General features: G+C 36.6%; 1 protein-coding gene across 1 annotated transcript in view; it reads left to right on the plus strand.

The window, feature by feature from the left end:
• CHD5 (chromodomain helicase DNA binding protein 5) overlaps nucleotides 1-27,432 on the plus strand; it is a 224,360-nt gene that overhangs the window by 166,778 nt on the left and 30,150 nt on the right. Inside the window, exons 24-29 of the mRNA XM_063436199.1 lie at nucleotides 284-322; nucleotides 3,182-3,354; nucleotides 17,213-17,387; nucleotides 18,456-18,542; nucleotides 20,699-20,787; nucleotides 23,181-23,314. Coding sequence (XP_063292269.1) covers nucleotides 284-322; nucleotides 3,182-3,354; nucleotides 17,213-17,387; nucleotides 18,456-18,542; nucleotides 20,699-20,787; nucleotides 23,181-23,314 — 697 coding nt within the window. The remainder of the gene's footprint in view (nucleotides 1-283; nucleotides 323-3,181; nucleotides 3,355-17,212; nucleotides 17,388-18,455; nucleotides 18,543-20,698; nucleotides 20,788-23,180; nucleotides 23,315-27,432) is intronic.

A 27,432-nucleotide genomic window follows, 5' to 3' on the forward strand; every position in this document is an offset into this window, starting at 1 on the left:
TTTAAAGGAAGTGTTTAGGAAGGCTGTGTAAGTCACGTGCAGGGAGGTGTGGCTAGGGCTGAATAAACAACGTGATTTTAACTCCTAAATGTTAGAGAATTGAGCAGTGAGACTGCAGGGGCATGATGTATACACCAAAACTGCATCAGTTGTGTTGGTGACTATAGTGGCCCTTTAAAGTAAATAACATATGACAACTTAAAGTAAATAACGTTAAGAACAATTGTGTAAGATATCCCCTAGTTTGCTTATATTTTTATCTCTTCCCTCCTTTTTACTGCAGACCATCATTGTGGCACCTTAACTGTATACAGAAGAACTGGTGAGCAGATTTGTGGTTGGGTGCCAAAATACTAATTGCAGTCTGTAGAGTTACCCTACCGTTTATCAGCTAACAAACATGCAATCCCTAGAAAACCAGGTTGTTAAGTAAAATCTAGATGGACTTTAGAAATAATTTTTGTAATGGCATGATCCCTGAATTTTTTTTTGCAGAAGAAGGTGTCTTGCTCCCAGTATAATTTTTTGATTTAGTTTTTTCTGATGAGGGGAAAAAAATAAGGAAACATCTGTGAAATAGGAAATTAAGTTTTTACTATTATTATTATATTATTATTATTTATTACCTTATATTAACCTTTTTTTGATATTATGGAGTTTATAATTTATACAATATAAAAAAAAACGAATAAAAAAAGTTGAAAGGTTACTCTAAACCATAACCACTAAGGTTTATTGTAATTGTTATGGAGCAAAACATCTGTGGACATTGTCACCAATATTATCAGCACCTCTGCTGTGGCTTGGCTAATGCAAAAATAGACTTCTCCATTAGCCTGTACAAGTCTGAGGATCAGGTTGTGGGTGCTTGGCAGAGCTCTGTTTTCTGTGAAACCACTAGAGTTTAGTTTGATACAAATCAGGGAGGAGAATGAAATCCACAGTCTATTTTTTTATTTTTATTCTTCAACAAACCCATTTTAGAAGGCCTTTTGATATCGCCCCATTTGTCTAATAGTATATTTCAAACACAGTGCTTCTTGCATTTTACAATTTTAAACTACATTCTAGGCAGATGTGTATTGTGCACTGTTGGTACCATAACAACTCCATTGCAATGGTGCAATCCCAGGCACCATCTTACCTTAAGGGATTAAATCTTTAATAACAAATACACACAATAAGGTTTAACACTTGAGTGTACTGTTATGATACGGTAGGCAGCTCAACTACCAAGTCTGAAGTCTTTTTTATCTGGCCAAATTAAGGGTAGATGGAAGGAGAAATGTCCTTAGATGACATATGGAACAAGAAGAAAGGAACAATGGAGGAGTATATAGTGTAGTATGTCGTATGAAATGGAAAAGAGATGCACTTACAGTCTTTTTAGATTTTGCTGCCAATTAGCTCTACTTCTGTGAGCTCGAATGGTACAATCTCCACTTAAGGATGTGCAGTGTATCTCTTAATCCAAATGGGTAGTCCAGGGAGTATGTAATATAAACAGAATAAAAACCACATAGTGTAGTATATTCAGATAGTAGAGGCTTGTCAAATATATAATGGACATTGTACTCATATGTAGTGGAGCCCTGTAATGGCTCCTATTTAACAGTGTGGAGTGGTATAAGCCCCACTGTAGGATTATTTACAGACAAGTGTTTTCTCTGTAGTGTATATGAAAGAGAGCAGAAGCAAAAATATAGTGCACACTGTAATGAAAGTAAGTGCAAACAGTAGAAATTTAGTTACTGGTTTGGAGCAGAAAATGGTTTTGCTAAATCCATAAAGCTTGAGTGGTATGTTCCCCACATAGAAATATGGTATCCAGAAGCAAAATACGCGTTTCACCACAAAACAGGGCTTTCTTAAAGTTTCTCTTTACGCGGTTTTTATTGTTTTTAATATAATTTCTTTCAATATGGTGAGATACTGTATTTATTAATTTGGTCCCCACATGAATTTAAAGGGAATCTAATGATTAGAATGTTCTATAGTTCTATTTCCATTCTGAAATAGAGTGGACTCAATACTTTGCCAATCAAATTTGTGTAGCTCCTCTTCTCCCTCTTCTCCTGGCTAAGAAGATCCATCCATCTCATCGTATAAACATGAAGAGAAGAAACTGATAAGAAAAATACAGGGTTATTTACTAAAGTGATAATACAAGATGAATTCAAAGTGAACTACCAATTTAAGGAACTGGAAAAATTATCTGTCAGCTATGCTTTCAGTTCACCTACTTTGGACTTACATTTGAAATTCAATTTTAATTCACTATGAATTCTCACTTTAGTAAATACTTGATAGTCTTAATGCTTTTATTGGGTCCACCCCTGCAGAGATTGCATTTGAATAAAAGGATAAACCCGATGCTTGAATTTGCCGTAAAACTGACCTGCTATGGTGCTGCCTACATTTAAAGGGACAGTAAAGTCTTATGACAGATGAACTATTTATTACATTACACTGATTTTATACAATAGGCAATGCTAGTGCCACTGTGTGTGTTATCACTTATCAAAAAACGAAACAAAAATAAAACTGTTTATTTACACATTAAAATTGAACTATCACAAAGTTTAATTAAAATCCCATTCAGAAATCCAAATCTGAAATTTTAGGGTGCCTGGAAGTGCCAATCATCTTTTACTAAATTGATTTAACAGCCTGTTTCAGTGGTTGTGAAGACAACCCAAGAGTTATAGTTAGACAAGCTAACTGCTGTCTGAAATGTAACACGGCTTGGAAGATCAGCAGCATTAGATTAGCCTATAGTTCCCAATAAGTAAACTCATACTTTAGTGTCCCTTTAAACGTTCTAAACACATCTTTCATGACTGAGTCCCTTTAAGTTTGTTTCAGTCACCCATTGCATAAAATGACACTTCGTTGCTCTAAATACATTGTATTCTCTTTAATTCCTATAATCTCCCATGGGGTGTGCTGGGCTTGCCCCTCATCAGCATCTCTCATATTTTGCTTGTGTAGGTTCTTTATTTTGGCTGTAACCCCGTAAATCATTCTATTTTTTTTTTTTTTTTTTACCTGCACAGCAACAGTTAGTGTGCTGCTATGACTTCATTTGGCTTCCTTCACACTCCTTGTGCTGCCTGGGAGTTTTGTAAAAGTAAAGGATTAAGAACTGCTTCTTGTATAACCTATGCTTGTTGTGCCCTAGGTGACAATAAGGATGTAGAAGATAGCAGTGTTATTCATTATGATGATGCTGCCATTTCCAAACTTCTGGATCGAAACCAAGATGCCACAGAGGATACGGAAATCCAGAATATGAACGAGTATCTCAGTTCTTTCAAAGTGGCTCAGTACGTTGTGAGGGAAGAAGATGGAGTGGTAATGTATTATTGTCTCATATGCACCTTAGTTTATGTTATTAGAAAACAGATAGTCTATTGTTGTATTTCCTAAACACATTCATATGTAAATTTATATATATCGCACAAAAAAATCTGAGGTGGTACTGGTGGTATTTTCTTCCTTGTGGCTATATAGAAGAAAGAATGGATGACTTAGTCTTCTAGAATGGTACATTGGGGTATAGAAAGAACTATATAGAACATTTATAATAATGAGGATTAACTCTGAAACTCCATCAAACAAGGGATGAATCAATAAAGCACGGAATATCGAAGATTCGTGATGAGATTAATACATTGTCTTCAGAAACTATGAGAAGCCAGAGAAGATTTGATCGATTCTATTTTAAAACAATCTTATTAGCCTTTTGGGTAATAAGCTCAGGAAAAATCATCTTGGAGATAAACGATGGTCAGGTTCATCTAGTGGTTTCAAGGGGTATCGCTGAGAAATTTGCAGACCACTAAAGGTCACTTTATTATTATTATTATTATTATTATTGCAATTTATATAGCGCCAACAGATTCTGTAGCGCTTTAAAATATTATAAGAGGGGGGATTTAACTATAAATAGGACAATTACAAGAAAACTTACAGGAACGATAGGTTAAAGAGGACTCTGCTCAAACAAACTTACAGTCTATAGGAGGTAGGGTATAAAACACAATAAGACAGGAAATAGCAATCAAATAGGGTGGGAGTGAAGCATAGCTTTAGGGGTGAGCAAAATACAAGTATTTGAGGTACAGGTTACTCTGGGAGGCCATAAGCTTTTCTAAAGAGATGGGTTTTAAGGCACTTCTTAAACGAATAAAGACCAGATGAGAGTCTGATGGCGGTAAACAGGCTATTCCATAGGAAGGGAGCTGCCCACGAGAAGTCCTGCAAGCGTGAGTTGTCCATACAGGTGCGAGCAACTGACAGGAGAAGGTCACGGGAAGAGCAGAGAGATGGAGAAGGGGCATACCTCTGGATCTGTGAAGAGATATGAGGCGCTAGAATTGGTCAGTGATTTAGAGGTATGCGTTAGCACTTTGAATTGATTTCTATAGGATACAGAAAGCCAATGTAAGGACTAACAGAGGGGTGAAAATACAAAGAATAAAATTTATATTATATTCAAAACCACACATACCTCACCTAATCTTATTTGATCATAATTTGTTAATTCATAATCCAGCATATTATTGTATTGAACATCGAAGTTAGAAGGGGATGAATAAAAAATATAAGAAAAAAAAAAGAGAAATACAGAAACAAATGTCAGAAAGAATAACAAGTAGGGCAATCTCTAACTACAAAAAGCAAATCAGGTCTATGTCCATTTTCAGTCCCTTAGGTTCCAATGTTTGTGAATCCAGTAGGTTTCACGTTGAGCTATTTCTTAACCCTATCGCCTCCTCTCTAGTATGGAATCACCCTTTCAATGCCAATACATTTGAAATAGGGGCATGAATTGCAATGAACCGGGACCAAATGTGTCATAAGACCTTTTTTGATATTAAGATGTCCCAAAACTCTCACTTTTAGAATTCTTTTGGTACGGCCAATATATTGTTTGCTGCACAGACACTGCAACAGATACACCACAAAGTCCGTGTGGCACCCTACGTTAGACTTGATCTTAAAGGTTTCACCTGTAGTGAAACTGACAAAATGGTTTGTCCTATCTAAAAGAATGGTGGAACAGGCTTTACAGGAGTTACACCAGACAAAGAAAATGGAAAGGTCTCTCCTAGGGTAAATTTCTAAATTAGGACTTATGTAGTAAAACCATGAATAATAAAGAAAGAAGAACTTCAGTCCCTAAGTTCATAAAGTTAGGGACAGAAGTGAGGAAATCCCCATAGTTTCTCAAATTGATGATGGCTGGACAAAAGAACCAAGTAATAACTATTAAAAAAAATAAATTAAAAAAAAATAAAAGCTCAGTGATGCTTGTGAAAATTAGTAATTTCAAATAAAAAGTCCACTTGAAAAGCCTCTATATAATTTGGATTAATCTTTTATTCAGTTAGGGCTTACAAAAGAAGTTGGCTATTAACTAAATAACTAATAGGGGAGAGAGAGATGGGTAGAGATAGGAAAATATAAATAGTATTGTGGTTGGTATGTTACAAGTTAGGGAAGAGAACACCCTTATAATTGGTGATTGGGAGCTTATGAAATTGCTACATTGAAACTACCAATTAGTTAGTGTATTAAGTTCTGCAGTATGCTGAAAACCTACTAACTTGGAAATTATCAGGGCTTCCTCATAACACAAAGAAACACCATTAGTTACAAAGTATCTGTAAGGTTGGGCACTTCAGGGAACTCACTTAAAATAAAGGGGATGTATAACAAGGTAAATACAAAAATCCCTTATATACTTGGTAATATGTAGCTTGTGAAGTTGCTACATTAAAAGTCATGTTAATTGGTATATTGAAGTCTGCAGTGTAACACCAACCAACATCAAAACCTCTGGAACCTCCTAATAACTTTAGAAACACTGTATTTAAATACTAAAAGATGTCAAGGTCTAATTATCAATGAAAAAGTAGGTAGCCACGCTCCACTTCTAACCACCTAGTACCTCGGGATAAAAGATCCCTACATTACCCGCGAAGAGGATAGTTCCCTATGAAAAAGATTGGGTAGCAGTACAATAGACTCACTCTATATAGGACCCTCCACAGCCAAAACTTGCTAGTCTCCTATCAGTAATGAATCCCCAAACCATCTAACACCCCCAATGACTATGAGAAAAGAAAAGGCTAATCGTAAATCATAATATGAACTATAAGCTAAGCAAAAACGAGCATGACTGTTAAAAGTAAGTGAAATGCCAAACGTGCGTTTCGGCGCTAAAATAACTGCACCTTCATCTGGGGCTAGCATTAAATGATCTCCCGCAGTCAACCTTATATAGGAAAAACGCTCGGCACATGGAACCTCCTCAAAATAGTTTTAACCGATCAGGCACTATTGGGGGCGGGCATTGTTCCCCTGATGTAAAAGTGAGTGGGTGGGATTATATCATGATAGCCCGTTCATTCATAGAATAGAGGTGTGGTTTTGAAATCCTCTCTCTCCATTACTGTTGGTTAGTTTGCAGGATGGGATGCATCAGCAGAAAGTAACATAGAAAGATCTGTGGGTGGGGACCTTATCGAGGTGTCAGCATCGACTTACAGTGGCACTAGATATCATGTCTATTATCATCATATGACTACTTATATATAATTGGTCACTTGAAGAACCTCAGGAAATAGATACTGAATCCATTAAGAATACATATATTCGACCTAGACAGTTACCCTGAGGGAGATCGGGGGTTAAATATTGCAAAGCCGGCTAAGGACCTATCATGCCCTTAATAGTTCACCGACTAATGTTAGCGGTTTAGTATAATTTATGGGCGGAGACCAACTAGGAGTGCCATACTTGGCGGAAACTGTACTAAATATTTTAGGTTAATCCCCTGAGATTGTGATAGCGATATCTCTTAGAAGATATAGTAAGCTGGGTCATCTAGGTATATATATATTTATATAACAATATCCTCTGGTGGTAATCCCCAGGATTTGCAGGCATTACACCCCCTAAATGTCCTCATATTTGCTGTGGTACTGACAGTATTGGTTTTAATAGAATAACTAGGAGCCAGCATATTCTTAAGATTCCAATTTGTTTTTTTTATATATAAATATATATAAGTGCGGGGTGTTTGGGTAAACATACTCTCAAAACTGGACCCTGTAATAGAATGGACCAATGTTTCTGTAAACCGTTTTTTATCCTCCAGTGGTCCAGATTATACTGGGTGATAAATTCAGACCTGAACGTTTCATTAGATGGTTTAATGTTAAGTTTGTCTGACAATAAATCACAAAATTACAGATCTTGAATATCGCTCTAGATGGAAGAACCTTAAGATAAGAGGTATCCCAGAAAGTGTTTCAAACCAACAACCAGGGCCGTCTTTAATATTGATTGGGCCCTGGGCAAGCATTTGCTTGGGCCCCCTGGACCCACTCCCTGGCATGCAATCATGCCTCCACCCCAACGCAGTGGACGAACTAAAGTAGAAAGAGTCCTGGTGCAAGAATTTCATTTGGACCCCCAATTGCAAGGTTGGAAAGAAGGTAGAACCCTATCTGTCGTGCAACTCCAACAATGTATTGACAGCTGGGGCTCTACCAATTTCCCATGCTTGCAGGGTTGTATTTAGCACTGTGTTTGTATGTAAACATTTTTTTTTGTATGGAGTATGTTTGTGTGAATGTGTTTGTATGTAGTATTAGAGTTTGAATGCAAGTGTACATTTAAGTATAGTGCTGGTTTTTGAATGTAGGGGTTTGTTTATATATAATTTTGGTGTTTAACACAGAGGTGTGTTTGTATGAAGTGTTGACTTTTTCAATGCAGGAGTGTGTTTGTATGTAATGTTGAAGTTTGAATGGAGGGGTGTATTTGTTTTTTTTGTTGGTGCTCAGACACAGGTAAACACGCTGACACACAAGCAGATACACACACTGACTACATACAGATACGCACACAGATAAACTAAACTGAGACATACTGACACACATGAAAACATACAATGATAGACACACTGACACACACACTGACACAAACTGTCACACAGGCACATACGATGACAAACATACTGACACACAGATACGTATACTGACACACACACAGGCACAAACACTGATAGATTTACTGACACACACAGGCACATATACAGACATACTAACACACACACAGTATCTCTATCAGCGTAGGTGGCTATGTGTGTGTCAGTATGTCTGTATATGTGCCTGTGTGTGTGTGTCAGTATATCTATCAGCATAAGTGCCTGTGTGTGTGTGTGTCAGTATGTCTGTATATGTGTGTGTGTGTGTGTGTCAGTATGTCTATCGGTGTATGTGCCTATGTGTGTGTGTCAGAATGTCTTTCAGTGTATGTATCTGTGTGTCAGTATGTTTGTCATTGTATGTGCCTGTGTGTGTCAGTATGTCTACCAGTGTGCCTGTGTCAGTATGTATATCAGTGTATGTGCCTGACACACACACACACACACACACACACACACACACACACACCCACAGACACACTGGAAGACATACTGACACACAGGCACATACACTGGCAGACATACTGGCACACACAGACACATACACTGATAGACATACAGACACATACACTGTCAGACATACTGACACACACAGACAAATACACTGGCAGACATACTGACATACACACACAGATATACTGACACACACAGACACATACACTATCAGACATACTGACACACACAGACACATACACTATCAGACATACTGACACACACACTGTCAGACATACTGACATACACACACACACACATACATACTGACACACACAGACACATACACAGATACACGGACAGACAAACTGACATACATATAAAATTTACATGTTAAGCCCACCCTCCAGTTTCCTACCTTTTGCTGGAGGGTGGCATCCCTGGGATCCAGTGTGCTGCCTGAGGATGATGTGAGTGAGCAGCCCCCATCCTCACTGCCTCCTCCTCCTCCCTCCCGTGCAGGTCCTTCTTCTCCCGTGCAGCAGCTCTTTATGGGAGGAAGTGACGCTCGGCACTCACTTCCTCCCATCGCTGCCGAAAAGCTAGGGGCCCGGTCGCGCTGTTAAAGGGCCACAGCGCCCGACCGGGCCCCTGCTAGTACAAGCCCACTGGGTGGCCCTAAGTGCATGGGCCACCCGGTGGGACTCCTTACAGTGCGGGGCCCGCCTAAAGCGGCCGGGAAACATTTTTTTTTTTTTAGGGCAGCGGGGCCCACGGGACAGCTGCCTTGGGCCCCCAGGAGTAATTGGGCCCGGGGCAGCTGCCCCGTTTGCCCCGTGTTAAAGACGGCCCTGCCAACAACTGGAAACCTACTTATTAAATCTCTTCTCATCAATAATGGATATACCCCATTATGGGCCTCATCCACTGGAGAGGTCGCATAGCCTAAGAAAGCCAAAATAAATATCAGCTGCCAGAGATGTCAACGTGCGATTCGCAAATTATTATCTTAAAGATAGAATTATAAAAGGAATCGGGTAAAATCCGCTTACAGAACAAAAATATAGGAACATTCGTTTTTTTTTGTAGATATATCAGTGGCTACTCGGATAGCAAGAAGACGTTTTCAGGAAGTGACCACTATATCAAGGCAAAAGAAAATCATACATCATTGGAGATTTCCCTTTTTTGTTTCTTCTTTTTCAAAGAACTTTTTGATGATGAGATAAGCTACAATAGTAGCTGAAAAATTATCCTTATAAATTAAGTTTTGATCAATTTTTTCACATATGGGGCACACTTAAAATTTAGTACAACAATTTAAAGAGAAGGGAAGGAGGAAAGAAAAGGAAAAGAAAAGTTATACATAAATTAGATGTAAATTGAATGAAAGTTTATTAATACTTTTTTATTATTTAAAAAGAGTAAGAAAAAGAGAGAAATGGGGAAAGTAAAGGGGGAAAAAAGTTAGTTACACACATTAAATTAACCAATTTAAAAGGAAGGAGAAGGGAAGGGACAAAAGAGGGAATACGAATACACATGATAATTAGAGGTAGTAGGTGATTCTCTCCAAAAATTATTAAAATAACATGGGAGAAAAGAGAGGTAGCCTTGTATATAAACATTAATGTGTGCGGATAAAAAGTAATAGACAAAAATAAAGTACTCGTCACAATATTGTTGAAAGGAATACACAATTTGAAGTTAATTTAATGAAAGATTATTAACACATTTTTAAAGATTAGAAATACACTAAACACGTAAAAAAAGGAAACTAGAACAAAAGGGATTAAAGAGGGTAGAAAAGGTTGTCCTTTACAGAAGTAATATGAATACAAAAGAGAATAAGGGGAAACTAGAGAAAATATATTCGTAAATAATAGTATATTATCTTGTTGGTTTTTTCTGTTTTGTTTTTCTTTTTTATTAACGGATGGGAGGAGGGAGTGAGGAGTTGGGCAGATTAAGTAAATAAGGAAGGATAAAGATATGAGATAAGGTGTAGAGGGGAATAGAGCATATTAATTATAAAGGAAACCAAGTGATATAGAAACAATATTTATAAGTAATCCATTTCAGCAAGCCAGCACCCTTTGAAAGTGACCTAAGTTGAAATTAGGTCAGATCAGGAATGAGATTTCTGATAACATTAGAATTAGATGTTTTATGTGAATGTGGAATGGATGTTTATCATGTTGTCTATTTTACTATTTTTATAAGGATTACAGAACATAGATATATTCAGATAGGTGGACGGAGAGAAAAAGAGGGAAGGGGTGATGTTACATAACACTAAACTTTGCTTCCATCAATGCTCAGGGCATAAACATTCTGCAAAAGAGAGGCCAGTTGTACCATACTTTGTGCCAAAATCACATTGATATAACTTTTGTGCAAGAAACTCACTGGATTGAACCAGCTAAGAAACTATGGCGGGTTTCCCATTAATTTATCAATCTGATCTAAAAAAACAAAAAAAGAGAGGGGTGGCAACAGTAATTTCTAATAGAGTTAAATTTGAGCCTATCTATGAGGAGACGGACAACAATGGTAGATACATTGTTCTGATATGCAAGATCAATGATCTTACCTATACCTTAGCAAACATCTATATTCCCAATCAAAACCCGATTGGATTTCTCCAAAAAATAATAAACAGACTGGATCAAATATTAGAAGGTACATTGGTCTTAGGTGGGGACTTCAATTGCGTACCGGATATGAAGCTGGATAAGAGCTGGGGCCCCTAGGGACCCTCATTTGAAATAGAACGCCATTTTTCCCCAAGATCTATCAGAAAAAAACTCCCTTTATGATATATGGTGAACGTTTAAACCTAGAGATAAAGATTTTACACTTTTCTTTAAGGTCCATCATTCATACTCTAGGATTGATCTTTTTAGAATGAAGATTCAATCCTTAAACAGATTTGTCTCCTCAGAGATGGGCTCCTATTTTTCTGAAGGTTAAAGATAATATAGAATACCCAGTCCAAACTAGCTGCACTCTCCTGGACCAAACACTGAAGAACTAATCAAACAGGCTAAACTTTTTTTTAAATAAATAATAGAGAGACTATGTTTTCAAAATTATGGTGTTCTTTTTAAATGCTATATGAGAGGTTTATTTATCAAAGCAGGATCACATCTTAAAAAAAGAAATGAGCAGTCTTTATCTAATCTTTACATTTCTTTGTTGGAACAGGAGAGAATAAATAAAGCCACTCCAAATGTAATTACTTAAAAAAAATTGCATCTATTCAAGACTCTATTAAAATTAAACTCCAAGAAAGAATGGAAAGAAATATGTTGGTACTTAAGCAAAAATGGTACTTAATTAATAATCAAATTGATAAACTTCTCTCTAATAAATACAAATTTGAAAGAAGGAATGATCATATTAGGAATATAAAAATTGGTAACAAAATGTTACTTTTCCCTAAAACAATTGGAGAAGCATTTAAGTCGTACTACCACTGTCTATATAATTTATAAAAATTTGAATAATTTAACTCAGAAGTTGAATAAACAGTTTTCTATTCTTGAGATACAAAAAACATTCAAATGGTTAAGAAAAGAAAAGGCCCCAGGACCAGATGGCTTCTCTGCAATTTTTTTTTTTAAAACATTCGAAAATGAAATATCACCGATTTTACAACAGACTTTTAATGAATTTTCTGTTAATATACTTATTTCACAAGATTTATTACAGGCCAATATTCTCCCAATTCCCAAACCAGGAAAAGATCCGGACACCCTGTCGAATTACTGCCCAATCTCTTTGATTAATTTAGATATGAAGATATTTTCTAAGATTCTAGCAGAACGACTTAAAACAATCATTCCTAAACTTATACATAAGGACCACACTGGGTTTGTGATGAAAATCATAAATATGATAAGCCATTCGAACGCTCACGATTTACATTCTGCTTTTATAGCCTTAGACGCAGAAAAAGCATTAGATAGGGTGAACTGGAGTTTCCTGGATTTGGTGTTGGAGAATTTTGGTCTGATAGGTTTTATTAAATAAAGTACAATGACACTTTATACAGTCCCTCAAGCTAGAGTTATTGGCCCTGGTATGATATCTGACTGCTTTGACATTAAGAATGGAACTAGGCAGGGCTGCCCTACTGGCGCCATTTCTCTATATTTTATCAATCGAACCATTGACTGCACTAATTAGAATAGAGCAGATTTATGGCCTAAATATATGTGAAGTGAATCGCAAAATTAGTTTATACGCAGACAATGTCCTCCTTACCTTGTCTAACCCATTAATATCCATTCCGCAAGTTCTTGAAGTAATTATTGCATTTGGTAGATATTCTGGATACAAAATCAACATGAATAAAACTTAAATAATAACAGCAAATATAACTCAAAATGATTTGGAGACATTGAGAGAGAGATTTAATTAGAATTGGAATAATTAAATAATTGAATATCTTGGATCTTGGACTATTAGAACTGACATAAATAGGATAGTGGAGGATAATTATATGGTATTACTAAAATCATTTAAAGAAAATCTTTAAATTTGGAAAGGTCTCGACATTTCTTGACTTGGCAAGCTGAATACAATCTCTTCATATATTTTACCAAAACTGACCTACTTGTTTCGTTCCTTACCTCTAAGAGTTCCAAGATACCTACTTGTTCAGTTTAAGAAACAATTGATGGTGTTTATTTGGGGAGATAAAACACCAAGAATTTTATGTAATACCCTAGCTAGAAGAGCGAAAAATGTGGAATAAATTTCCTGGATATGATAGAAATACATGATACTATTATATTTACTCACTTTCTTAAATGGGATAATCAGCATCAAATCCAGGGTGAAATATAATGGAAGAAAAAGCTAGTTACAAGAAGTCATTATTCAATTTAGCCTGGACTAATTCTAAGTACTACTTCATCCAGGTTCATCCAGTACTAAATTTTAAAACCCACAGGGACTCTTTCTGGCCACAATAGTGATGGAAAAGTTGTTTCAAGGGGATTAACACCTGGACTGTGGCATGCCGGAGGGGGATCCATGGCAAAACTCCCATGGAAAATTACATAGTTGATGCAGAGTCTGGTTTTAATCCATAAAGGGCATAAATCACCTAGCATTCCTAAATTGTTTGGAATAACGTGCTTTAAAACATTAGGTATGATGTTGTATCGATCAGGTAGTGTAGGGTTATGCCCGCTTCACAGTGACAGACCAAACTCCCCGATTAACGTACCACAAACAACCACAAACAGTCCATTTGCACAACCGCAAACTCCCCATTTGGATACCAAGCTAGCCATGTCCCGTTCCTTGTCCTCACTGATGTCATTGAAGGTCTTTTCCTCCACCCAGCCACCTACAACACCAAGGGTCCCCGAAAGGTGACAACAAGCCCCCTGTATTTTTTTTAAATGTACACTACTGTTACACCAGATATGAGTTGCACTGGTGTGACACTGTGCCCTGGCAGGCCCTGAAACACACACGTGTGAAGGAAACTGACTGCTATTATTTCACAGTCAAATTTCTAGTTTTTTTTTAAATGTACACTACTGTTACACCAGATATGAGTTGCACTGGTGTGACACTGTGCCCTGGCAGGCCCTGAAACGCACACGTGTGAAGGAAACTGACTGCTATTATATTACAGTCAAAAAAGTTTTTTTATGTTTTTAAATGCAAGCTATTGTGCCCCCAAAACGTTCGTGTGTGGGGGTGCTGGAATGACGTGGGCCAATGGGAGCCTCAATCAACTTTTGGCTCCCACTGCCCCTTTAAGAGCGAGCTCGTGACTCGAGCTCCGCATGCGGCTCGTGTGGAGGCAGGAGTGATCCAGCCACACGCGGCTCAAGCTTAGGAGCCAGGTCGGTCCCAGGATAAGGTAAATACAGCCACAACCACTTATCCCAATCACACACCTTTCCTAACGTCCTATCCCATTAAAAGCATATTACCGCGTATTTAATAAAACAGATAGACCCCCTACTTCATCCAGGTTACCGATCGATGGTTCAATATTCTGAGCCCTCTCTGATTTACTGTACACTACTATTCGATATTCCCACAAATTTTATTTGGCATTTTATGTTTGTTTGAGACCACCTTAAAAATATGGGATATCGCTAAAAATCATGATCACTATATACTTTCTCTACAAACCTCTAAAACTAACCAAACTACTCATCCATCCGCTATACCACTTTATCCCACCTAGAACTAGTGCAAAAGAGAACAAAAAAAGGTTGCGCCTAAAATATACAGTAAAACATATAAGAGTGTATATAATAAATAATATAAAATAATACAATTTAATATTGAATATTAAATGAAATATAAATGGATAATTGGCAATAGTCCAAAGCACTTATCATAAGTCCATAATGGTAGATGCCGTGTATAAGAGGCGTAAAATGGGGTGTGTCTTCACAAAGGTGTCCTTGAAATCCAGTGAAGTAATATGTGAAGAAAAAAACAAGAGGAACTCCAATGGCACAGTATATAGATGAATAAAATGGTAAATAAAATAAAATAAAAGTAGTCTTACTCACACTTTTCAGAGCTAGAACCTAGCTCTGATATAACGCACGTGAAGTGGAATAATCCCCACTCAAGGATATGCGGCGTAATACTGATTGGCGAGTATCTGGCTCAGAGTCAACGTCCAAGTTGGTATTATTCGACCCAGGGAGATAAAATAAAGTATATAGTGCTCTCTGTATAGTAATTAAAAGGTATAAAAAGAGAATAAATATACTACTCACAGTATATAGAGCAGGCTTGTACTGCTCAATGTAGGCGCTTGGGTGGTATCATCCCCACCTAAGGATTCTTTAGGCTTCTCGTCAGGTAGATAGTATATGTATAGTCCGGTGAAAAAGAAATCAAAATGGCTATAAAATGTTTTATGCCAAAGTATTTTCTTTATTGTAAAATAGTAAAATTAATATCTAATAGTAAAATTTACTATTTTACAATAAAGAAAATACTTTGGCATAAAACATTTTATAGCCATTTCAAATGAAAAGATATCCTTTGGAAGAAAATATTTGGAAATCGACACAGATTATCAATTTGCACAACCATTAAAGAAACTGGATGGAAAGTAATTTTAGCACCTGGATCCAGTAAGGGGTAGTCATATCTACCCAGGTCTCTCCACGTGTGCTTTAGAGGTTGCGGTTGTAGAGGCTCATATGAACACATGGTGGATATGTGTGAAGGTGGTGACTTTTTGGAAAAGTGTTTTACACTCTTGAACCAACTTCTGGACCTATCCTTGAGACCTGAATCTAGACTTTCCCCGCTGAATGGTATTCCTTTAATTATACAAATATCCAACCCAGCATTAATGTTATTCGTACTCCCCAAAATTTGTACTACATCCCTTGTTTGCCTTGTCCATAGATGGAGGCAATATGTTCCAGACTTTACTATTTTATTGAGAAAAAATATTTTATGGAGGAACTTTTTGCAAATATTCTAGGTAGATTTTTTTTGTTATTATAGGGTCTGTTCACTATGGGAGGAATATTTAAGTTCTACTTAACTCACTGGATATAGGATATGTATGGTTCCTTAATGATGGGCACTTTCTGGCTTAACTTGTAATCTCTGACCACTCTCTCTTCCCTCCTCATTTTTTTCCTTATTTATTTTTGGATTATTATTGGTTTGGGTTTTGAACTAGTTTGGTCTGTTTCATTTCTACTTGTCTGACCTTTAGTTCTGTGTTATGTTTAGTTGTATCTAATATACACTATTTTATGGGCGTGTATTTTAATTGTCTATTAGACTGTGTATTGTCTCTGGTTCTCTGGGACCACAACATTTTTTTTTCTTTTGGTGTGCAGTTATTGCGTTATAATAAGGTGAAAGAGAATGAGGCAGCACAACCTGGCGTTGGTTTTTATCACCAGATTATTTATATTATTTCTGTTATAACAATCTGTACTTTTGGCTTTTTATACTTTTTATTTTTTTATTTTTCTTACTGTTTGGAGTCTACACACACTGTTGCAGAAAGACCTCTTTTTATCCTAGGGCGAGATTAAACCACGAAATAGACTTGTGTGCAGTAAAAAAAAATATATAAATTCGCTGAATTGATTTATAAAAAAAAAAATGAAATTTTATTTGGGCAATTCGAGATTCATGCATGTGGTGTCTCAGTTTGGACAAATTCTGTACATGAAATCATTTTGGGAAAATCTGAACCAAATTGGCAGGAAAATGGTCCAATTGATGAACTGCAAAATATATACATAATTGAAATACTATGTATATATTTAGCAGTACATTGATGGGCATGTTTTTCGACATTTGGTTCACATTGAGAAGTAGTAACCAAAAAAAATAAAATAAGGAACAGTACGAAAAATAAAATCTATTTATATCAATATAATTATTAAATATAATTTCTTACTTACTCCTCCCTTTTATCCCTGAGTTAAACACTTGTGACATTAACATTTAGTGGCTGTTCCCCAGCCATCAATCATCCTTTTTTTTTGGTGCCACAGACAGAACTCTGAATCACGAATCAAACAAAACTGTTTGTCCATTGCTCGTTTTGATTGTTTCATGATGTAATACTATGACTGTGAATTTGCTCTGAAGACTATTCTGAGCAAGAGAGCATTTAATTTCACATTTTCTTCATCTAATTTAAAATAGTGCTTTCTGTCTTTATAGTAAGTAACAATAGTGAAGATTAATTCTAGTTGTCACCATATTTTACTATCACATGTTGTTTACATTACCTGTCCTTTTTAGGAGGAAGTTGAACGTGAAATAATCAAGCAGGAAGAGAATGTAGATCCAGATTACTGGGAAAAGTTGCTGAGACATCATTATGAGCAACAACAAGAGGACCTTGCAAGGAACTTGGGAAAGGGGAAAAGGATACGAAAGCAGGTCAACTACAATGATGCATCGCAGGAGGACCAAGGTACTATCCATGGTGCTAGCTGTTACATTGTGATTATTGAAGTAAGATCATGAGACCAAGCAATACGAAATTGTCTGCCTGTTTTGCACAAGACAAATATTTAAGAAAACTAAAAAGCCTAGAAGAGAACAAAGGGCATGTGTGGGGTTTATTATTACATCATGCTAAACCAGTTGTGCATTGCAGGTAAAGTGAAAGTCCAAATTTCAAAACAAACTCACCTTCAGTGAGTGATACGATGTTATCTACACATTAAAGGATATTTATAAAAGCGTTTCCAATAGAAAATTGGAGCAATATTCTATAAGTGGAGCAATCTTTATAATTACCAATGGGATGTCCCTACTTATCGGTTTCCATGGTGACTTCTTCATTTTCAGAACTTAACCCCTAATTTCTAATGGCAACATTTGTACAAATCTTCTCACCCTTTGTGCTACTAAAATTCAAATATTCTCACCTGATGGAGAGGTGTACCTATGTTACTTGATACCTGGTGTAGATTTGACCATTGGAAACCCCCTAGATTTTTTTTTAATTTAAAAGGACATGGCAAGCACTATATCTTCTACATCTTATTGTAGTGGTTATGATAGAGGGATGTGAAGGGTGCAGCCCCTCAAGGTCCTCCTAGCATCCAAAGCCCACCCAATCTGTGTCTCCTCCTCCACTCTTGCCTCTCACCCATTTTCCCCCTGTCTCTACTCAGTTGTCCCATCAATGTCTGCCTATCTATCCTAATGTCAATTGGCAGACAGGTGACATTATGTAATTATGTTCCCACCTCCTCCACTTACACGGCACAGCTGCCATTCTTGAAATGTCACTGAGAGACAGCCAATGCAAACTGTATATACTCTGTTCTGGTCCTGCCAGTCCCAGTGTGGTAAAAGAGTGCAGTAGTATCTGGGGGGCTCCACACCCATCACTTGTGCCCCTTGTCAACAACCTCTCCCAGGTGTCACCAAGAGCATACCACAACTCCCTTTACTTACTCCACTGAGAAAAATCATATTGTTTCTGATGACAAAATTGTTTTCACTTAATGTCTTCATTCTGTTGCACTAGAATGGCAAGATGAGCTGTCTGACAACCAATCAGAATACTCAGTTGGCTCAGAAGATGAAGACGAAGACTTTGAAGAAAAGCCTGAAGGTTAGAATAATATAGTTTATTTATGGAGAGAATTTTAATTACTTTAAATTAATTAGGCAACATTACCCCGAGAATGTTTGTCTCCTGTCACCAGATATTTACACATAGAGTCATCCAAATAATATAGATTTTATTGCATATCACAGCTGGCATAGCCTGAAAGTTTAAAACTAAGGGAGTTAACATTTTCCATGTCATTATGATGTTATATGTAAAAAATGCAGCCATGTACATCAAAAGCATCTGTGATGTAGCAAATTTATGATGTGACCTTCATTTTGTTTTTGTGTTTTGTATCACATATCGAAATGTTACATCCCCACCTTTGAATTCTAAAATGTGTTTTATAAAATATTATACAGTTTTACACAGCCTGATCACTATGAAATTGCTGTACAAAACTTAATCTTTATATGGTAAACTTCAATATGCAATACTTAGTATAAGTAGGGGCATCCACTAACATACAGCATGCATATTCTAATGAGTAGGCTGCTAAAGGTTGAAAAATAAAAAATAAACACTCCCAAATCATATATATACATACCAAACTATGTACAGATAACAGTAGGAAATATAGGAGTTTAGTTTATCTATGTACACAATAATTAATAAAGAAATGCAAAATTCATATACAAAATAAATATAATATATAGATAGATAGATATAGAAAATGTAACAAGGGCTTGCACTCCTGGTTAAATTCTTAATGCCCGGTGCAGGTCTGGCAAAATCATGTAGATATAGTAGAAAGGACAGCACTTCAAGGTCTTTGTGATAGTTTTCAAATAAAATTTCACTTTTATCTAATCCATATCAAAGTCAACATTTCAGCCCCCACACGGAGCTTTCATTTCATTTCTTGTCCTGATGAAAGCTCCATATGGGGGCTGAAACGGTGACTTTTATATGGATTAAATAAAAGTTACATTTTATTTGAAAACTATCACAAAGACCTTGGAGTGCGGTCCTTTCTACTATATCTACATGATTTTGCCAGACCTGCACCGGGCATTAAGAATTTATATGTATGTTTATATATAAACAAAATGAAATGAAAAAAAAGAATAAGACTGCTGGATAAAGAGTACTTTACCTAGTCACTGTGATCAACAGACACCACAAACACCCAACGTTTTGGCTTCACTAGCCTTAGTCAAACTACAATATGCAGACTGAGTGAGGATCTGTTTGTACACTCTGACTCTATACACATTTAACCACATATAGACGTACACTTCCTTCACTGTGCCGATATTAAGCAGTGTGAAATTGTACAACATTAAATGTCACAGAGTATTATATGCAAAGTATTACCTTCAAACACATGCTACACCCATTGTACTTTTTGATTATTGTGGTTAAGAAGAGCTACTTCCAAGACAGTGAGGACACCATGCTTTGCGACTAGTTCACAGCCATCACATCCCTGTCCTTGATTTTTAAATCAGTAGGTAGAAGTGTTTTCTCAGCAGGTGTAATGATACCTGTACTAACAGGGGAGGTAGAGGATTAAAACCAGGTGTCAGAGCTTATATTGTTCACCTAGGATAGGGATCTTCATAACTGCCAGATCAGTTGACATATTACAAGTACAGATTTGCAGTGCATATGACGTACTAACTTCTATAAACATAGTGAAGACTTCCTTTTACATAGTGGGCTATATGCATATGCAAACATAGACTAGAAATAGTTCTAGACTTGGCCTGAGACAAATTTCTTTCACCATGGTCATAAAGTACCAGTGAGGAATATATAAAGCCTCATGATTTAAAAAAAATGGTTTAAATAAAATAATTTGAGAATTCAAGTTGTGGTTGTGTGTCAAAATTTGCTGCAAAGCATTTACGTATTATGAGCTGGTTATTCTTATTATAGAGTCACTTCATTAAAAAATTAAATTTATGTTTTTCAGTAGTTGTGAAAGCTATATTTAGTTTGCCTCTAAAATTGTAGTGAAAACTGCTTTCCTATTTGAAGTGACAAGATGCGTGCCGAAAGGTCAACCTACACTCAGAATGTTATAGCTTTTCAAATTCATGTTTCTTTTCATAATCATTAAAGGAAATAATTATTTAAAAGTTATATCTTGATCATTTTTTTCACTAATTCCAACATGTAATTAAATATTCTACTTCAATGTGTTTTTCTAGGAGGACGAAGGCAGTCTAGAAGACAGCTAAAGAGTGACAGAGACAAACCTCTACCACCTCTTCTGGCCAGAGTTGGAGGAAATATTGAGGTACAGTTATCATCACAATGTGTTTTCCATCAAATACTGAAAACTCCATCACAAAGTTTTGGAATTTCACAAATTCATCCCTTGATTCCACATTGTGCAGTTGCCTTCATGAGCCCAAATGACCTTCTCCCCACCAGCCTTTCTTTGTACAATTCACTTGATGTTAATACATTATGTTTCATGCCGATGAGAGAACTCCTTAATTTGAGCTCCTGATACAGAATCTCAGAATAGCAGCTTAGATTTCAGTAATGCTTCATCCTTCTTCATTAGAGGCTAATCAAATGAGTACCATCACCATTAAAGGAACACTCCTGATCCCTTATAGCACCATAGCTTGTGGAAAAGCTTTATGTATGAAGACAATTGACAGAGAGGACAGGAATGCAGACAGTGATGGAACAACTGAGAAAAAATGGGAAAAAAATAAATCAATATGATTACCCCCCACCCCTCTGGCATTCAAGCAGACAACAAGTAATGTTACTTCTTGGTTTGGTTAGTTCGGTGGAGCTAAACTCAAGAGGCAGCAATTGCCCGGAGCAGCTGCAAAGGCTTTTTCATTGGGCTGCATTAAGAACTCTATGATTGGACAACCACAGAAAGTCTGGACTGGGGAAGGAAGGGAGAGCTTGCAATGGTATCAGACCAGAAGAGAATCACAAGCTGTTTTTAGATATACCTGCCAATGAAAAAGATGCGTAGTTAAATGCATGCAGGATTTCCTTTGGGTATATCTACTAAACAGTATTTATTTATTTTGTATTTGGGCTGTGAAGTGTCCCATTAAAAGACCACTCCACACTATAAAAAAACACACACCAAAAAAACCTTACAGTTTAGTAGATATACCCCCAATGTAAAAATGCATGCATATTTTTATGCATGTGTTCATTGGGAGGATAGTGTAAAAGAGATTGCAAACGCTGTAGTTCTTATGACAGTAGCCTTTGTAAGCCCTCCTCTTTTTTCTCCAAAGAGACTTTGAGTCTCTTCACAGGGAGATAAGCAATCAGAGGCTTGTCATTGAGATGTTTGATAAATAAACAAACATTTCAGGACAGCTGAATTTTGGCCATGTGGTGGTTCAGTTCATCTGAATTTTGCTAATATTATGTGTATATTTTACATTTTCCTGCTATTTTGGCCACAATTAAAGTAAGAAAAAAATAGCCAGTTTGAAAAAAGAAACAGTAAAAAGAAATCTATATTTATATAATACAATTTAAATATATAACCTATATATCTACATTTACTTTTTTATTTTTTTATTTCTGCTCCTTTTGTGTTTCTATTGGTCATTTCTTACTTGATCAGTGAATAAAATCAAACTTTACTGGCATTTCCCTCTCCATCAATCATCCTTTTCCCATCAGTCATCTAATTTTATGGCGCAAGCAGAATATTGAATCATGATTCAAAACCATTGGCATTTGCAGTCTTTTGGCTTGTGAGTCTGGAATTCATATTATCACCCGAATGGCACAAATGTGGATTAATTGCAGTTTGTAACAAAATGAATCTCCAAGCCTAATAACCAGTCTGTAGACTAACTAATTTATTTGGCAGAAGCCACCAGTCATGGATATAATGCCTGTAAAGTTGCTTAAAATGTAAGCTCACCCCCTTCTCCCAAACAGTAAAGGAAGTTTCAATGGGTCAAATCATTGCTACTGAATAGACTACTATTTTGTAAAATTTAAATTTGCATTTCAGAGATTGATAAAGATTGCTATCAAAGTTTTTTTACAATACCTTTTATATTTAGAAATATGATTTACTTTATGGATCAATTATGCTCATACGCAGACATTATTTCTACATTTTGTTGGCATTTAGTTAGCTGTACTTCTAATAATATCTTCAGGGTCCTTACAAATACTTATTAGCAAGCTACTTGACCATTTATTTTATTTAATTTGTCACATCTACATGAGAACATTGCATTTTTGTTTTTATACTAACAATTTAGACCCTGTGTAAAATATTACAAGTTAAAAGAAACAGTATACTGTCTAAAGTTTTTCATTTCCGAAAGATTTTTCTAAAGGCTGAGTAAATTTGTGAAATATAATTTATTTTATAAATTTACATACTTTTAAATTGTATGTTGGTCTGCAAAGCAGTCTATGCACAAACTATGTTATGATATGTTTATATGCAAGCTATGCTGAAAAATGTCCACTCAAAATGTGCTTGGTAGTAAAGTGGTTAATATCTATATATCTATTTACTGATTTATATGACATGTCAACTGGGCAAACCCTTGAAATATTACCTGCAACCATGGCAATGTTGTGTGATGTAGGAATTAGACTGGTAGTCAATTTGAAAAGGAAAGAAAGCCCCCTTCACACTATTTTCGAAAAATGCTGCTTGTTTTTATTTTTAAGGTTCTTGGATTTAATGCTCGTCAACGCAAAGCCTTCTTAAATGCAATCATGAGATGGGGGATGCCACCACAAGATGCCTTTAATTCTCACTGGCTTGTGCGGGACCTCAGAGGAAAGAGTGAAAAAGAATTCAGGTAGTATCGAATTATTCTAGGTTTCACAGCTTATGTTAAAGAGATTCTCCAGGCTAGAGTTGATAACTGTTTTTTATTGCATTATATAGAATGCATTTTAAAAACAAATGTAAAACTAAAAATGAAAGATATTTATCTACGTGTGTCCCTATATTGTGAATTTTGCTCGGGAACTGATCCACTTGTTTCTCAGAGACAGAAAGTTGCTTTGCTAAGAATCTGAGCCAATCCCTGTCTCTGATTCCAGGGCCGGGCTAGGCATCCTTCTGCACCCCAGATGCTGTGGACTAAGTTTTCCAAAGTGCTGGGAAACACAATATCTGGAATGCTGAAGTTTGCCTAACCCAGTTTTATGGATTTGTTGAGCATGCACGTAATTACTAAAATCCCTGTTGCAAATAATTGTCCACCTTGAATGCACAGGCTACCAACAACTCATCATTTACATTCATTGAAAAAAACACCATGGATAAAAGTTGATATGAATCGATAGAATGTGGCAGCTACATAGTTACATAGGCTGAAACGAGACGTGTACATCAAGTTCAGCCTTTCTCACATCTGTTTTTTGCTCTTGATCCAAAAGAAACAAAAAAAAACACAAAACAATTTGTTGCACTTCCAATTTTGCAACAAACTAGAAACAAAATTCCTTCTTCACCCCAGATTGGCAGTCAGATTTATGCTTGGATCCAGAAGCTATTACCCAACAATTTAATAATTATATCATTGAATATTATTTTTTTTCCAAGTATGCATCTAGTTGCTGTTTAAACTTCTGTACAGGTTCTGATAAAACCACATCTTCAGGCAGAGAATTCCACATCCTTATTGTTCTTACAATAAAAAAAAAAACACTTCCTTTGTCTTAAACTAAATCTCTTTTCTACCAGTCTAAATGTGTGACCTTGTGTCCTATGTATGTTCCTGTTTGTGAATAGATTTCCACACAAAGGTTTGTAGTGGCCCGGATATATTTGTATAATGTTATCATATCCCCTCTGAGGCGCCTGTTTTAATTTAAAGAGCTAAAGAGGTTTTAATTTGTTAACCTTTCTTCATAATTAAAATGTTCCATTCCTTTTATTAATTTTGTATCCCGTCTCTGCACTTTTTCTAGTGCTATAATATCTTTCTTTAGAACAGGTGCCCAAAATTGTGCAGCATATTCAAGGTGCCGTGCCAGTGATTTATAAAGAGGCAAAATTATATTTTAATCCCAAGAATTAATGCCCCTATTTATACATGACAAAACCTTACTGTCCTTAGCCACTGCTGATTGACATTGCACATTGTTGCCTAGTGTTGTCTATAATAATTCCCATATCCTTCTTGTGTATTGTTATCCCTTATTCACTAACATTAAGGGTATACGTTGCTTGTGCATTCTTTACACTGAAATGCATAACTTTGCATTTTTCTACATTAAATGTTATCTGCCATTTGAGTGCCCAGTCCCCTAATCTATGTAAACCCCTCTGCAGCAAAGCAATATCCTGCTCAGATATTATTACTTTACAGAGTTTTTTTCATCTGCAAACACTGAAACATGACTTGCAATGCTTATTTCAAAATCATCAATAAATATGTTAAATAGAAGCGGTCCTAGAGAAGAACCCTGAGGGACACCACGTTCCACTTTTGTCCTGCTTGATAATTTACCTTTAATGACAACTCTCTATACTCTATCCTTAAGCCAATGTTCTACCCAAGAACAAGAATTTTCATCTAGACCAATTTCTTTTAGTTTGAACACCAACCTATTAACCTATTGAGTGGAACCGTATAAAAAAACTGAAAGGACTTGAGCAATGGTGTATTTCCCGGCCTGTGAATGTAAACAATGTATGCCACTTTCTCCCACTAGGTGGCAGCGTGGTAACATCAGTTGTTTGAAACTGTTAAATAAGAAGCCACATTTAGAAAATATAAAGTGTAAAATTTAACACAGTCGAACTCATAATCTTTTATCATTTGCATGTTCCTACCTTGACTCATTTGCTGAATGCAAACACTAGATTCTGTAAAAACATGTAGGAAAATAGGTCGGCTGGCTTTTCAAGGACACGCAGTTGTGCTTTACAATATTCTACTTCTAATTTCTGTTGAAACTGGAAGAATTTATTTGCTGTAGCTTTAATTGCATTACTAAAATTGATGTAGACAACCCTACTGCTTTCCTCGAGTTGCAAACAATGGACTCTCTAAGGCTGTGCCCTAAATACATGAACATTTAGCATGCTTACATGTTGGGGCTTCCAGGAGATTTTTTTTTTTCCCTTTAGAATTAGTTGCCAATAAATGATATTTTATTTTTCCTCCACTGCATAAACATTGCCCCTTTTGAAACTGAGATGGATGAATATGATGGATGGATGAATGATCATAAACTTCCAAACTGACCTCAATATTGATGCAATAATGTGTAATGTGCAAATGATTGAAAGATATTTAAAGCTTGATTAAAGAAAAACTCTAATCACCAAAACAACTTTAGCTTAATTAGGTGGTTTGGGTGCATAGGTCATGCCAATGAAGTCTCAATGCTCAATTCTTTGTATTTGTGGAGTTAAATCACCGTGTTTATGCAGCCCTAGCCAGACTTTCACTGGCTGTAACTCACATAGCTTTAAAGTTAAAGAGTTCCTCCTTACATGGTTCTAAACTTTAAAATAATTTAAGATTTAGAAAAAAACATTTTCAAATGTCAATATTTTATATTTTTATATATTTGAAACACATAAAGAATCGTTAGCATAAATTCGGAACCTTATTGTTTTATGGGAGAGTACAACGTAGCCTAAGTTGCAAAGGCGCACCAGTTTGCGTGTGAAAATGATAAGAACTTTGCAGATTAGAGCGTTATGTTCGCATGGAATAGTTTGTAACATGAGTAGGTATCCGGTGGCAGTGTGTTTATTAGAGTGGGTTGCTGCTGCATGTAGGAGGCAGGATTATTAAGCTCGGTCAAGTCTAAGTTTGTGTTAGGCCCCCTATTGTTAAGCAAGCATTCCATGTCAATTAAGGTTTGCTTCTTGCGGTCTGTGGGGACATTGCATAGCAGCAGAAACCCATAGGTGTAGGGGAAGAGTTCGTTACAGTGTCGTGTAGCATTGGTAGGTGCACCCAGATCGATCCCAGCTCAATGTTTTACATATAACAGTGTGTATCCCATCATTTAAATACATAAAGAGCAGGTCGAAGCAGGTACAGACATAAAGACGTAGGAAAGCAAGAAGAAAAAAAAGTAAACATTTAACATTTGTCAAGGTACTGGTTACCGGTACTATTCACCCTCTTGTCGTGGTGGAGTGCCGGCATCGGTGTTATACAAAGTCCCGTAAAGCAGTTTCGGAGAGAGTCATTTGATCTTTGCTTGTGATTCCCATGCATGTGGTATTTTCAACGGTGATGTTGCTGCAGCGGTAGCCGTGCTCACAGTTGGTGGTGAAGGGTTGTTTTTCTCAACTTCAGCAATCGGTATGTTCCACTCCGCCAGGGCGCGTTTCCCATCTTCTGGATCCGTGATGTGTCTCTCGACGCCGTTTCTCCTGATGATAAGGCGTGCTGGGAAGCCCCATTTATAGGGTATAGATGCTGCTCGTAATGCGCTGGTTATCTGGGCAAAGCTTCTTCTTGCACTTAGTGTATGTGCAGAAAGATCTGTAAAGATCTGGATTTTATTATATTCTTCCGGCAGGGCGGGATTTTTTCTGGCAGCCGCCATTATAGTTTCTTTGGTGGAGTAGTAGTGCATCCGCATGATGGTATCCCTTGGGGCGGACTGCGGAAGATGCTTGGGCCGGGGTAGTCTGTGTATTCTATCCAGTAGCAATGCGGTGATTGGGAGCTCCGGTGCTAACAGATGGAAAAGTCGTTGTACATATTCACCCAAGTCATTAGGGCCTACACCATCCGGTATGCCACGTATGCGTACATTGTTCCGTCTGTCTCTATCTTCATGGTCAGCTAGTTTAGTGAAGATGGAATTTATTTTGGCTTCCATGTTGTCATATGCTGTCACCACATTGTTATGTGCAGATATGATTTCTTCTGTTTTGTTTTCTATGTAATCCATTCGCTCACCTAGCGCCTTGACATCATCCCTAATTTCTTTG

The sequence above is a fragment of the Pelobates fuscus genome, chromosome 11 (assembly GCF_036172605.1).
Source record: "Pelobates fuscus isolate aPelFus1 chromosome 11, aPelFus1.pri, whole genome shotgun sequence".
Taxonomy (NCBI): domain Eukaryota; kingdom Metazoa; phylum Chordata; class Amphibia; order Anura; family Pelobatidae; genus Pelobates; species Pelobates fuscus.